This window comes from Pantherophis guttatus, chromosome 1 (genome assembly GCF_059756535.1).
Source record: "Pantherophis guttatus breed Tessera chromosome 1, ASM5975653v1, whole genome shotgun sequence".
In the NCBI taxonomy this organism is placed as follows: Eukaryota; Metazoa; Chordata; class Lepidosauria; order Squamata; family Colubridae; genus Pantherophis; species Pantherophis guttatus.
The window spans coordinates 65,917,003-65,929,503 of NC_142063.1; the positions used below are offsets into that span (position 1 = coordinate 65,917,003).

The window sequence follows — 12,501 nt, forward strand, 5'->3', positions numbered from 1 at the left end:
ACTTTTTATGAGCTGTCTCCAGACTTAGCCATTGATAGCAATTTGTTAGTCCTGACAAATTCATCTTTCTGATTTCAACTGATCTGGATTTATTGGAAAGGATTTGGAAATTGCACTTAAGAAATGGACCAGAAGGGCACCTGCATACAAGATAATAGTGGAGGAAGATTTATTTCTCATGACAGGCCCTCAACTATTCATTTTTTATACCAGAAACTACCAAGAAGTACCAGGGCTGTAGGCTAGGCAGGAAAGTTGAAAGTATCCTGGAAAAGTACTATGGTGAACTACTGTTGCCAGAGCACAGCATGGAGTTGTCCATGAAATCACTATGGAATGTCCATGGAATTGACCACAACCTGAAGGAATCTTAACAAATAATCAATATATTTACACCCCATTAGCATTGTTCAAGAGAACAATTGATTTTTTCTTAATTTTTGAAATGGTAAATTTCATTTTTGTTAATTTTTTACCCTTTTCTGATCTTAAGATTTTTTTCTACATAAAATAATATATTATCTGATAAATATTTCCATTTCATTCACAATTAAACCTGCTTATTCACTTCCCTACAAGTATTCATCAACTCCAAAATCACATCATTTTCCTTCAGATATATTACATTCTTCTCCTTCCTGCTAGTTTGCCAGAGAGACAACATATCTATCTCTTCTTTCATTCCCATTATAATTTCATGATCTTGAACATGTACTCCTCGTATTCAAAATTACAATCTTCCATATTCTGTGGTCATCACCAAGATCCATTAATATTGACTTCTACTATCCAGGGGTGGGTTCTACTTACCTTTACTATCGGTTCATAATGGGGCCGCGCGCAAGTGCAGAGGCATTTTGATGACATTGGGATTGGTGGGCGGAGTCTCCCACCGGTTTTACTACCGGTTCTATAGAACCGGTGCGAACCAGGGGCAACCCACCACTGCTACTATCCATTATAACTTGATCAAAAAGTGTTTGTCATAATGCTTTTTAATAAGATAGAAAAGGCATAGGGTAAATTACTAGCCTTAGCTGTATTCATACCATGTGCAGCATACATTGCTAAAATATGGAAAAGTTTTTGGCATCCCAAACATGTTAATACTATTGCGTGCAAAGTAAAATTTCTAATCTAAAGATTCCCTTGCAACAGATGTTTGCCCTTATTCCAATAACCAGGATGCAATATCCTGATGCATATTTAGAATGCATGCTATACTTACATTTTACAATTGATTCTATTTTTATAGAACTCTTTTGGCCCTTGGATGCCATGTTGTTCATGTAAATCCAGGTGCAGAAGAAGATCTTAAGAAAATCAAGCTTCCTAAAAAGTAAGCTCATTTATAATAATGATTGTCACAAGTTGTTTTATGTGAAGTTTTTCATGTAAAGTATTAAACATAGAACAATCAGTAATTAACTGTATGTTTCTGGGTACAAGCAAACATTTTGTGATGCTGTGTCTTGTGGATAAGAATAGGCAGTGGGACATATTGTTAATGCTGTTTAATAGTTAAAGTCTGCAGCTGATGCATGGCAGTTAAAATGGCCAAGATATAGGTTTTATTTAACCATAAAAGGTGTTCAAAATTTAAAAATTAGTAATCGTAATCACAACCCCACCATATACATTGGACTTGTTTATTTACTTGCAAACAGGGATTCATAATCTCATTTTCTGAAGAGTTTTTTGTCCTTATTTGGAAGAATATGAGGGATGCATCATTATTGATCTATGGTAACTATACACCAAAAGTGTCTCCTTCTCTTAGGAATCATATATGAATTCAGTATGAAAGAAGATAGAACAGATTGATTTGGATTTAAAATTCCTATTAATAATTAAAGTAGACTAAACATTTACTAAATTATAGATATACACAGAATATTCTCAACAGCTCTTTGATTAATTAAAATGTAGGTCCATATTTTTTCTGGTTTACAGTTACATGATGACAAATGGGTACAAGCCAGCTCCTCTTGATCTTTCTGAAGTTAAATTGTTACCTTCGCAAGAAATATTAGTTGATAAACTTGCAGAGAATGCACATAATGTTTGGGCAAAAGAAAGAATAAAACAAGGTTGGACCTATGGTATTCAACAGGTAAAAATTACTATAAGAAAGATTTCAAAGAAAAATTGGGTGATTATAAAGGAAGAACCATATCTAAAGCAATATTATTGGGTAATATGTTTATTACTTAATTAATAATTCTTGACAACTACTGTACTTATTGGAAAAACCTGGAGTTGTGTGTGTTATTGTGTATAGTAGGATGGCCTGTATTTTTTTAAAAAAAGCATTTTCACATTTAGTCTTTCTGTGTTTTGGAGCATAAATTTTATTTATTTAGTGCAGCCCAGTTCCTAAACGACTCTGGGTAGATTACGAGAAGGAAAAGAAACAGATATAGTATATAGAGGAAAAACTCCACATTGGTGCATAGAATGGACTCCAATGTAGGGGTGCAATCTGTTCTGGGATTAAGAGATTCTTTGGAGCATGTCTGGGCAATCATTTGGAGAAGAAAAGTGAAAGATAGTCGTGTTCAAAAACTGAGTATCTTTCTCCTTAATAATTATACTCCTAGAAAATAGAAAATAGAAATTTAGGTATTAAAATGTACTGTTCTAAATTGCTCTATATAACTAAATGTTATACTGAGTTATGGTGGCACAGTGGTTAGAGTGCAGTATTTCAGGCTACTTCTGTTTACTGCCGGCTGACTGCAATTTGGCAGTTCAAATCTCACCAGGCTCAAGGTTGACTCAGCCTTCAATCCTTCCAAGGTGGGTAAAATGAGGACCCAAATTGTTGGGGGCAATATACTGACTCTGTAAACCACTTAGAAAGGGCTGTAAAGCCCTATATTATTGCACCTATTCTTTTTAGGATCTTAAAAACAAACGGAATCCTCGGCTGGTTCCTTATGTGTTATTGGATGAACGCACTAAAAAATCAAACCGGGATAGTCTTCGTGAGGCTGTTCGGACCTTTGCTGGATATGGATATAATATTGAGGCCCCAGATCAGGAAATAGGTATGTTAATACATATTTTGTTATTAGTATTTTTGGAAGCACTAAATTATTTCTAACATGTTTTTCTGTTCCTTTAACCTTCAAGAATACTCTGTAGGATTTTTCAGTATGTTAATGTTTGAGTCTATGAGGAGAAGAATTTATTTACCCAAATTGATGTCTTTTAAACTTCCTGTTAGCACTCAGTGAATGAGGAGTACACTTGGGTCATAAGAAAAAGAAAATCTCCTTGGTGGTTGCTGTAGTCTTCTTTCCCCAAGCCAAAATGTGAACATAATTTTCACATGGAATGAATGCAGCATTTTTCTCTATGTGGTTAATGAAAGTTTACAATTTCACAGCCTCTCTTGACTTATTCACTGTGTGTTATCATATCTTCTTTCCCAATATAGATTGTTTTCTTTCTTTGTTTGTTTTACTTTGAGAAGAAGGAAAGACAATGAGAAGAAAAAAGAAAGCGCAGAGGCTATGTGTCATAATTCAAGAAAGGATAGCTAAAGGGAAAAAGCTTTGCTTTTCTGGAAAATGTTGCTTCTCTCAGAGGAGCAGATGTACTTGAATATTAAAACACCCTCACTCCGAATTTTAATTTCTACAATGCACACATTCTTGCTTCTGTGTCATATATGTTTATATAATTTCCATACCAAATATAATTTCTGACAAGATAAGTAAGTAATTATTCTCTGGCTGCTTCAACATTTTTTTTTCTGAGTACAAAAACCTGGTGTGTAAGAGCATCTGGACTGGGGTTCAAAAATGTCAAGATGAGAGTTTAATCACAATGTTGCAGCTTCCATCTTTTTTGGGGAGTGAACACCCCCCCCCAAGTGCCCTTTCTGATATGTTCAGTTATAATAACATTTTTTACATTGTATTTTTCACAGCTGATCAAACAGTGGAAAAAGTGCGCATTGATAAGATACGTTTCTTCAGAGTGGAGAAATCTTATGCAGTTCAGACTGGAAAGTGGTATTTTGAATTTGAAGCTGTAACTGGAGGGGATATGCGTGTTGGATGGGCAAGGCCAGGCTGCCAACCTGACATAGAACTAGGAGCTGATGACCAAGCATTTGTATTTGAAGGCTCCAAAGTTAGTATGTTTAATTATAATTGGCGGGGTTTATACAGCATAAGTCAGTTTATAGAGTTTTAGGTCATGGGCACAATTACGCATTCATAATAAATCCAGTCCATTGCGAGATGAAGCATATAAAGCTTTAATCTCCAGTAGGCAAAATTTGTTTTGAGTTAAAGTGCCCTCTCATAGATGAACAAGTCACGCAAATACCATAATTCAGTACAAAATAAGAGTTACCTACCCCCACCTTCCCTAGTCACTGTTGCAAGGAAAAGAATTTAGGTTGCCTTTCCCTTGTGAAAGTAATTGTCAAAATCTTTACAGTTGTTCTCCTTTTCCTGTTCGATCTCCATTATTCTCAGCTCATTGATGGAATATGAGATGATGTCATGAAGTCTTGCCAGTATTCTTTATGTACAAGTGTTTGTGTACCTAAATTCTGCCAGAATCAATCAATGAGAAAGTGTGACGGGTTAGTTTCATAGAGAAGGATTGAAGGGCAGGAGGGAGAGCCACTAACAAGGAAACTATAAGGCAAGCCCAGGTTGATCTCGTTCCAAGAAACTATTTTGAGAAAATTCCTCAGGCCTCTTCAGAGTTTACATTAATGTAAAGTTAGGGAGGAGGGAGGTACATTCAGACAAGCAAGATTCTGTTATAGTAAAAGTAGATGTAGATCTGTATGATATTGGGTTTTTTTAGCTTGGTTTACCTTGTAGGCTGACAACTGCTAATGTAAATCAAGTACTTAACCATAATTTAATCTATAATACAATTTATAACAATTAAATTGCTTGACATAGTTCCAAGTAATGTTCCCAACCAGTACTGATAAGGACCCTCATAAACCCAAAGAATCAATAGATGGGAAGGGGGGATGGGAGGGGCTATTATGAAAAAGTAGTTAAATACAAATAGGTTTGCATTCTATTTGATGTGAAAGTGTAATTAAGCATTAAAAAAAAAAACCACTTACTGACATAATTCAAATAGCCATCAGGTAACAACAGCAATTGGGGCTGGAATTTTCATCACTATATTGCAGATACTGACTTATTTTCCAAAATGTTTCATTAGAGATTGATGTGAAGAACGTTTAGGATAATTACACCTAGGCTGATTTCCAGGGAAAATGGTTGATTATGATAAATATGTAAATAATAGGGGTGAAGACTTATAAGGATAATATCTGTGCAGCAGAAAATAGATCCAGTATTTCTTCCTGTAAAAAGTCAATTGAAGTTAATTCTACTAAAATCTTGGAAGACAATTTGCTGCCTTGTTTATTGTTTATATATCTATTCATCATACTGTGATGAACACATTTAAATCATAAGTACCATAAGTATACTTGGTAATCTTCAAAGTTGATGCCATTAACAATTTATGCCCAATCTGACTATGGAATATGGTTACCATTCACTGAAATCTTCCTACAGAATGTGAATGCATATATGTGAATATATATCCTATATATTTTTGTTGGTTTTTAGTTCTTTCTTTCTTTCTTTCTTTCTTTCTTTCTTTCTTTCTTTCATGTTGTACATTGTTTATTTTTCTTTCTGGATTTGTTTTCAGTAAATAAAAGCAAAAAGGCCACAATAAGTTTGACGGGAAAATGGTACTATTTTGTTGCACAAAAACCAATGATGAATCTTATATGATACCTAAAAACATAACTTATTTAGTGTAGCACAAGTTTTTGTGGAATATATTTATTATGTAAACCATTTTACTTTTCAGGGGCAACGTTGGCATCAGGGGAGTGGATTCTTTGGACGAAACTGGCAAGTAGGAGATGTAGTAGGCTGTATGATCAATCTGGAGGACAAGTCTATTATATTTACACTCAATGGAGAATTACTTATAACCAGTAAAGGTTCAGAACTTGCTTTTGCTGACTTTGAAATAGATAATGGTGAGCTCATTGCTGACCTTTAGAATATATCACAGCCTTATCTCTCAGTTGTCTAATAGGAGTTAGTAAAGGAGTGTGTAGTACAGCGGTGTCAAACTCACATTGTCATGGTGGCGTCACATGACATATTGGGACTTTTTCCCCCTTTGCTAAACTGGGCATGGGCGTGGCCAGCGTGTGACTCATCCAGCCCATGGACCAGGAGTTTGACAGCCCTGGGGTAGTAAAATGCAGCCCAATATAATAAAGTATATATACAGTCATTAATTAAGAATAATAAAGATTCCAACAATGATAGCATTTTAGTTAGCTATTGTAGAATTTTCTGCTGTCATTGAACATGACATTTTAATATGTTGGTTACTATTTGGTATTTTTTTAAATGTTGTGGTAAGTCCGTTAGTTTTATTGGCTTATTCTGCAATTTTATTTTATTGGCTTATTCTGACATTCTGAAAATCTCCATAGACACTTATTCTGACAGTTGTACATAATCATGTAAATACAGCACTAATTAAAATGAGAAAAAAACATTTTGAAAAAAAAGTGTCTTCATCCTTGGAGACTCCTTCTATTCAAGAAGAGAAGCTACTGAATACAATTAATATTTTCTGCACTAGGACATGCTTCTAAGTAGCATAGACTTCAATATGCATTTCAGTATCTTTAATCTTGCAACCTCAGACAAAGTTCCTTGGATATAAAGCCTGCTGGCCTCAGTAGAATTCATGTTTGAATAGAAACATTTAGTCAAGTATGTTAATGAATTGTAACAAATTCCATTTAAATTATGTTATCTACCATTTATTGTAATGAGCTGTTCAGTAGGTTTTGTCATCAGATTGTAAAATTTGTTTGAGTCATTTTATTGTAAAAATGAAATCAGACTAAATATATTTGCTATTAATGATATGTATATTTGTATTAATTTTAAGAGGATTAATCAGTATGCGTGTTATGTGTATAATTAAACACATGCAGATACATATGCAGACATAAAATCCTATTAGGAGAGAGAGTGTGAGATCTCATAATAGCTTGTTTCTCCTAATAGCTTATTTATCTCTCTTCTTAAGGTGCAATCATATGATCCATTCAGAGCACGCTAGAGATGATTGTCATTGTCTTATTTTTTTTTCTTCCAAGATTGGATAGAAAAGCTATAAGACATGAAGTCATAAATACTGTTATATTTAGCCATTTCATTCACCTTCACTTCACTGCAATCTTAGTTGTAGTTTTCCATATTATATGCCTTGTTCACTACCCAGATGTACCCATAGATATTGTCCTACTCTATCCATGTAACTTTGATCTATTGAGAATTTTATATGACTTTTAAGAAATTCTGTGAAAGGTACACTTTCCCTTCTTTTAAAATTTGAAACTAGACACCTATAAGTGACGTTATTTGTCTGGATATAATATTAGATCTAATATTAGATATCAGATGTTTTAAGACCTCCCCCTTAACAGGATTTTTAAACATTGTATTACACTATCATGTTTAGTATTCACCATTAGAAGCCACTATATGACCATTTTTAACTTTAATTATCGGGCATGTATAAACTAGGTACCCCAATCTAGAAAATATCTTTCAAGCCAACATACTGTTGCCCACATCTCACCAACACAATGGTGAAATTGCATGTAGTGATTTGTTGTTTTAACCATTCAGTTGTGTCTGACTCTTGGCAACTTTATAGGCAAGTACCTATTCCTTGCTTTCCTATCAAACACACTTCTTTTAGTTGTTGGATGTTCATCTTTTTATCAGTTTTGATGTTGTCCAGCCAGCATGTTCTTTGCTTGCCTCTTCTTGTTCCACTAACCATCATTGACTTTTCCAATGCATACATGACATGGCCAAAGTAAATGAGATGTAGTCTTGTGATTTTGGCTTCTAATTATGTTTTTGGTTTTATTCAATTCAGCAACTCTGTTGGTTGCTCTGGCTGTCCATGGTATATGCAATAATTTATGCCAGGACCGCAGTTCAAAGCATCAGTTCTTAAATCAACCCTTCTTATTCTCCAACTCTCATACCCATACACCATTCAGTGTAGTGATACTTACTTAGTGTGGGCATTCATAGAAAAAGTGCATAAAAGTGCACACAAGGGCAGGTTTTCCATCAGCCTTTCTTTTCTTAACTGAAGATATGTTCATCATTAGGGTTTTCAGAGTAGTCATATAATCCTGGGAGGTGGTATAATTAATTTAATGAATTTTTACATATTCATGCCTTTGCACAATCCAATGCACCATTCAATTTTAATCTAGTGAACTGCCCAGCTGTATTAATCATGACATTTAACTGTTTAACTGCTCCTTCTTATAGACCACCTACTTTTTAGTAGTCATTATATTTTAACTATTTCCAAAAAAAGAAAGAAAGAAGGAAAGAATAACAAAACCCAAATACCATAATTCTTGAATGTTCTCTTCTATTACTACTGTTTGCCTAAAATCCTCACTGGGCATGTTTAGATTCTTGTTATTTTATATTAATTGCTGTAGATCTAACACGATCAGGTCCCCATTAGCTGTCTGCTTTACAGACATCCAATTTATGCCTATCTAATATTCTTGTTAGTGATGTTAACATCATCTTATTGCTTGTTATAGAAGCCTTCAGGCAGATCTTTGTTATTAGACTTAAACAATGTTTTTATAAGACAGTTTATATGTAGTTCAGGAACAGCCACTTCTTTATGTTTTAATCTGGGATACTTGGCTGCCGATTGTTTGGCAGGCTGGAAGGAAGGAAGGAAGGAAGGAAGGAAGGGAAAGAAAGAAAAGAAAAGAAAGAAAGAAAGAAAGAAAGAAGGAAGGAAAAGACGTGTTTATATGACGCTTGATTATAATATTTCAATATAGTAAAGTTCTCACTATTTGAACAAAATACTTTTAGTGGATATACTTTAGTCATTTTTTAAATATTTTTTAAAAAATCCTCAAAATATGAATAGCTTAAACAAATCTAAATGTGATCTAAATTTAAATCTAACTCCATTATAAACTTTTGTTGTTTCAGGTTTTGTTCCTATATGCTCACTGGGTTTGTCTCAGATTGGCCGAATGAATTTTGGAAGGGATGCCAGCACTTTCAAATACTATACAATGTGTGGGCTTCAAGAAGGTTTTGAGCCTTTTGCTGTCAACATGAACAGAGAAGTTGCTATGTGGTTTAGCAAACGCTTACCAACCTTTGTCAATGTGCCCAAAGGGCATCCTCATATTGAGGTAATACTAAATAGTAAGAAGAGCCATAACACATTAAGTGTAATCCATAATTAAGTACTCTAATAGGTCTGAGGTGTACATTTTGAATGTTGGGAACGTCGCATGCAAATATTCAAAATAGATAATCATGGGGGTTTGTAACCAGTCACAAAATGTAACAAGAAAATAAGTCAGTGAAGCTGTTACTTGTGCCCTTTTCATCCCAGAAACTTGCTCTTTTATCTTTGTCTTTTTTTATTGGGCCACAGTCACCACCATGCTTAATTTCCAAGATACAGAGGGGCTTAAAATGGAGATGATACTGACATTTGTACTTTATTCACTACAATAGAAATTTTCAATTTCCTTATGAGAATATGAAAACATATTTTTAAATAATAAACAAATTAAAGTTAAATGGAACAGAGAGTCTATGGGACATAAAAAGTTATTAGCAGGATGTTGATCACCTCAACATTATCTATCTCTCCTTTGTGTCATTAAGAATTTATATTGACAATATAACATAGGAGATAATTTAGTAAGTCTTATCATGGGCTGGTAGTGCTTTTTTTTTTTTAAACAAATGCTTGTAAAAACAAATTTCTGATAATTTCAGGTGACAAGAATTGATGGAAACATTGACAATCCACCACGTTTAAAAGTTACTCATAAGACATTTGGAACACAGAGTAGTAATGCAGGCATGATGTATTGTCGCTTGAGCATGCCAATTGAATTTCATTCGTCTTTTACATACAGTCATGGTTTTGAATTTGAGGGCTTCTACAAAAGGTTAGATATATTTTCAGTCCTTTAACTGAAACCTATGTTTTTAATTCTGTCTCCCTTTTTACTTAGGGAATTGTTAGTTATTTCCACTTAGCTTGTATCGTTCTATGGCAATGTTCAAATCTTTATTCCAAAACAGAAGACTTATTGATTTTGCAGCTAGTGATTTTCAGTAATCAGAAATACAAAGAGTCAGGAAACAAATGAATTCTAGACATGGTTTGTCACTGAATATCTTGTTTCAGGTGTTATATTCTTCTCCCTATGTTACAGGTAATCCTTCTTCTTAGCATATATATGATTTTTAATTAAAATAGTTATAGAAGTGTATTCTGAGACTGCCTGAATTTGTTTTTGAAATGACAGAATTCATGCATTACTTTTATGTTTTAATTTTGTCTAGAATATATTTTATTCCATTCAGCATACAGGTTAAAAATATTTTCAGTTCTATTTTAGTGTTTTATACAGTCATTTAACTCTCTATTATATTGATAATCTTATTACAGAAAACAGAACCAGGAAATACCTATTCATGCCAAGACAGTAAGTATTTAGGCTTTTTTTTTTTTTTTAAATGGATTAGTTATCTTAGTTTGAAGAGCATTGGCTTAGATTTTGCCCAAAATTAGAACATACTTTAACTTAATTGAAACAAATTCTGAGAAGTTAATCCAGTTATGTTGGACTCTGATCCCTATATGTGTGTTTATGTATGTATCTGTGTATATGTGTGTATACACACACACATACATACATGTGTATATTTGTGTGTGTGTATGTATAATTTTTTAAAAGTCATCATTTACCATATTTTTCGGACTATAAAATGCTTCCGACTATAAGACACACTTAGCTTTTGGGGAGGAAAACAAGAAAAAAAAATCTGCCTCTGCCTCTCAAGCAATTTGCCTCCTTGCAGCAAACAGCAAACAGCTTGGTCAGCTTCAGAACAGCCTGATTTAGCACGAGCAGCTGATTGGTAGTTGGATCGCCTCCCAGAATACCACCTATCAGCTGTTCCAGGCTGCGGGGATTGCCACTGCCCATCACCACCATCGTCACCCATCGCTGCTGCCGCCTATCGCCACCTCTGCGTGCCCCATTTTCGGCCTCCGCACGTACTGTTTTCGGCTTCCGCGTGTCCCATTTTTGGCCCATTCCAGGTGGCGGGAATGCCCGCCGCCTGGAACGGGCCAAAATGGGGCATGGATAAGCAAAATATTTTTTCTATACAAGCCACTCATGATGATTCTATCTATGAAGTGTATAATTCTCTCTATTTAGTATGGAATACATTTTCTCTTAACAAAATTTTCTCTAAGTATTGTATTAATATTTATATTTGTCATTCCAGTATTACTACTCCGTGAAGATCTTTGCTGGTCAAGACCCGTCTTCAGTCTGGATTGGTTGGGTAACTCCTGACTACCACTTTTACAGTGAACAGTTTGACCTAAATAAGAATTGCACAGTAACAGTTACTTTGGGAGATGAAAGAGGAAGAGTCCATGAAAGGTTTGGATTTATAAATTACCTAATGAATACCTTCCTTCCTTCCTTCCTTCCTTCCTTCCTTCCTTCCTTCCTTCCTTCCTTCCTTCCTTCCCACCACAAGAACAATTATCATTGAAACAATATTTGAACCATAATGTATACTCTGTAACAATACTTAGCAATTACTTTATCAAGAACAACAATTTAAACTAGATGGTATAAACTATAGCGATCCATATTTGAATAATTTAACCAACTCTTTAAAGTCACTCTGACTTTAATTTCAGTTATAACTTAGTTATGGAATAGCATTTTCATAAATTAACAGTGTTAAAAAAAATCTTTTAAAAATTGCTTTGTACTAGTTATCTGAAAATAAACATTTGAATGGAGCTTTTGGCTGATCCTTGAAATACAAAATAAACTGGATTTTAATTAATCCTTAATTGTTATAGATGTCTAATGCCTTATGTTCACTGAACTTACTTTCTGAACATGGTGATAATTACCAGATGGTTTATGAAAGCTATAGAGCCTCCTTGTGGAATATCTGCAGCTTCAGTTCCAGCAAATCCAAACTTTTATTTTATTTTATTTTTTATCAAATTTGTATAAGTTATTTCTGCTTTTTCTCTTTCCAAGAAGAGAATACAGTAGGCTATTCCACGTAAAGTATATATTTAAAAAAATCTTTGGGCAGCACTTAACATTCAATTGTTTTCTGGTTACTTTATTTCAGTGTAAAACGTAGTAATTGCTATCTGGTTTGGGGAGGAGAATCATTTGTTAATTCTCAAAGATCAAATCGTGGTAATGTTGATCTAGAAATTGGATGCCTTGTCGAATTAGCTACTGGGATGTTGTCATTCACAGCCAATGGAAAAGAACTGGGAACTTTCTATCAGGTATCAAAATTCCACTTTTCATGTTTTAAT

General features: G+C 34.1%; 1 protein-coding gene across 10 annotated transcripts in view; it reads left to right on the plus strand.

The window, feature by feature from the left end:
- The window catches only part of RYR3 (ryanodine receptor 3), a 290,814-nt gene that overhangs the window by 124,581 nt on the left and 153,732 nt on the right, over positions 1-12,501 (plus strand). For 6 of the 10 annotated variants that reach the window (XM_087875404.1, XM_087875417.1, XM_087875406.1 and 3 more), the window contains exons 23-32: positions 1,256-1,339; positions 1,930-2,113; positions 2,903-3,050; positions 3,938-4,143; positions 5,875-6,049; positions 9,090-9,298; positions 9,897-10,072; positions 10,579-10,615; positions 11,427-11,587; positions 12,306-12,471. In XM_087875404.1, the coding sequence (XP_087731530.1) occupies positions 1,256-1,339; positions 1,930-2,113; positions 2,903-3,050; positions 3,938-4,143; positions 5,875-6,049; positions 9,090-9,298; positions 9,897-10,072; positions 10,579-10,615; positions 11,427-11,587; positions 12,306-12,471 (1,546 nt within the window). The remainder of the gene's footprint in view (positions 1-1,255; positions 1,340-1,929; positions 2,114-2,902; positions 3,051-3,937; positions 4,144-5,874; positions 6,050-9,089; positions 9,299-9,896; positions 10,073-10,578; positions 10,616-11,426; positions 11,588-12,305; positions 12,472-12,501) is intronic. The other 4 variants (XM_087875416.1, XM_060687459.2, XM_034417900.3 and 1 more) reach the window with 1 other exon arrangement.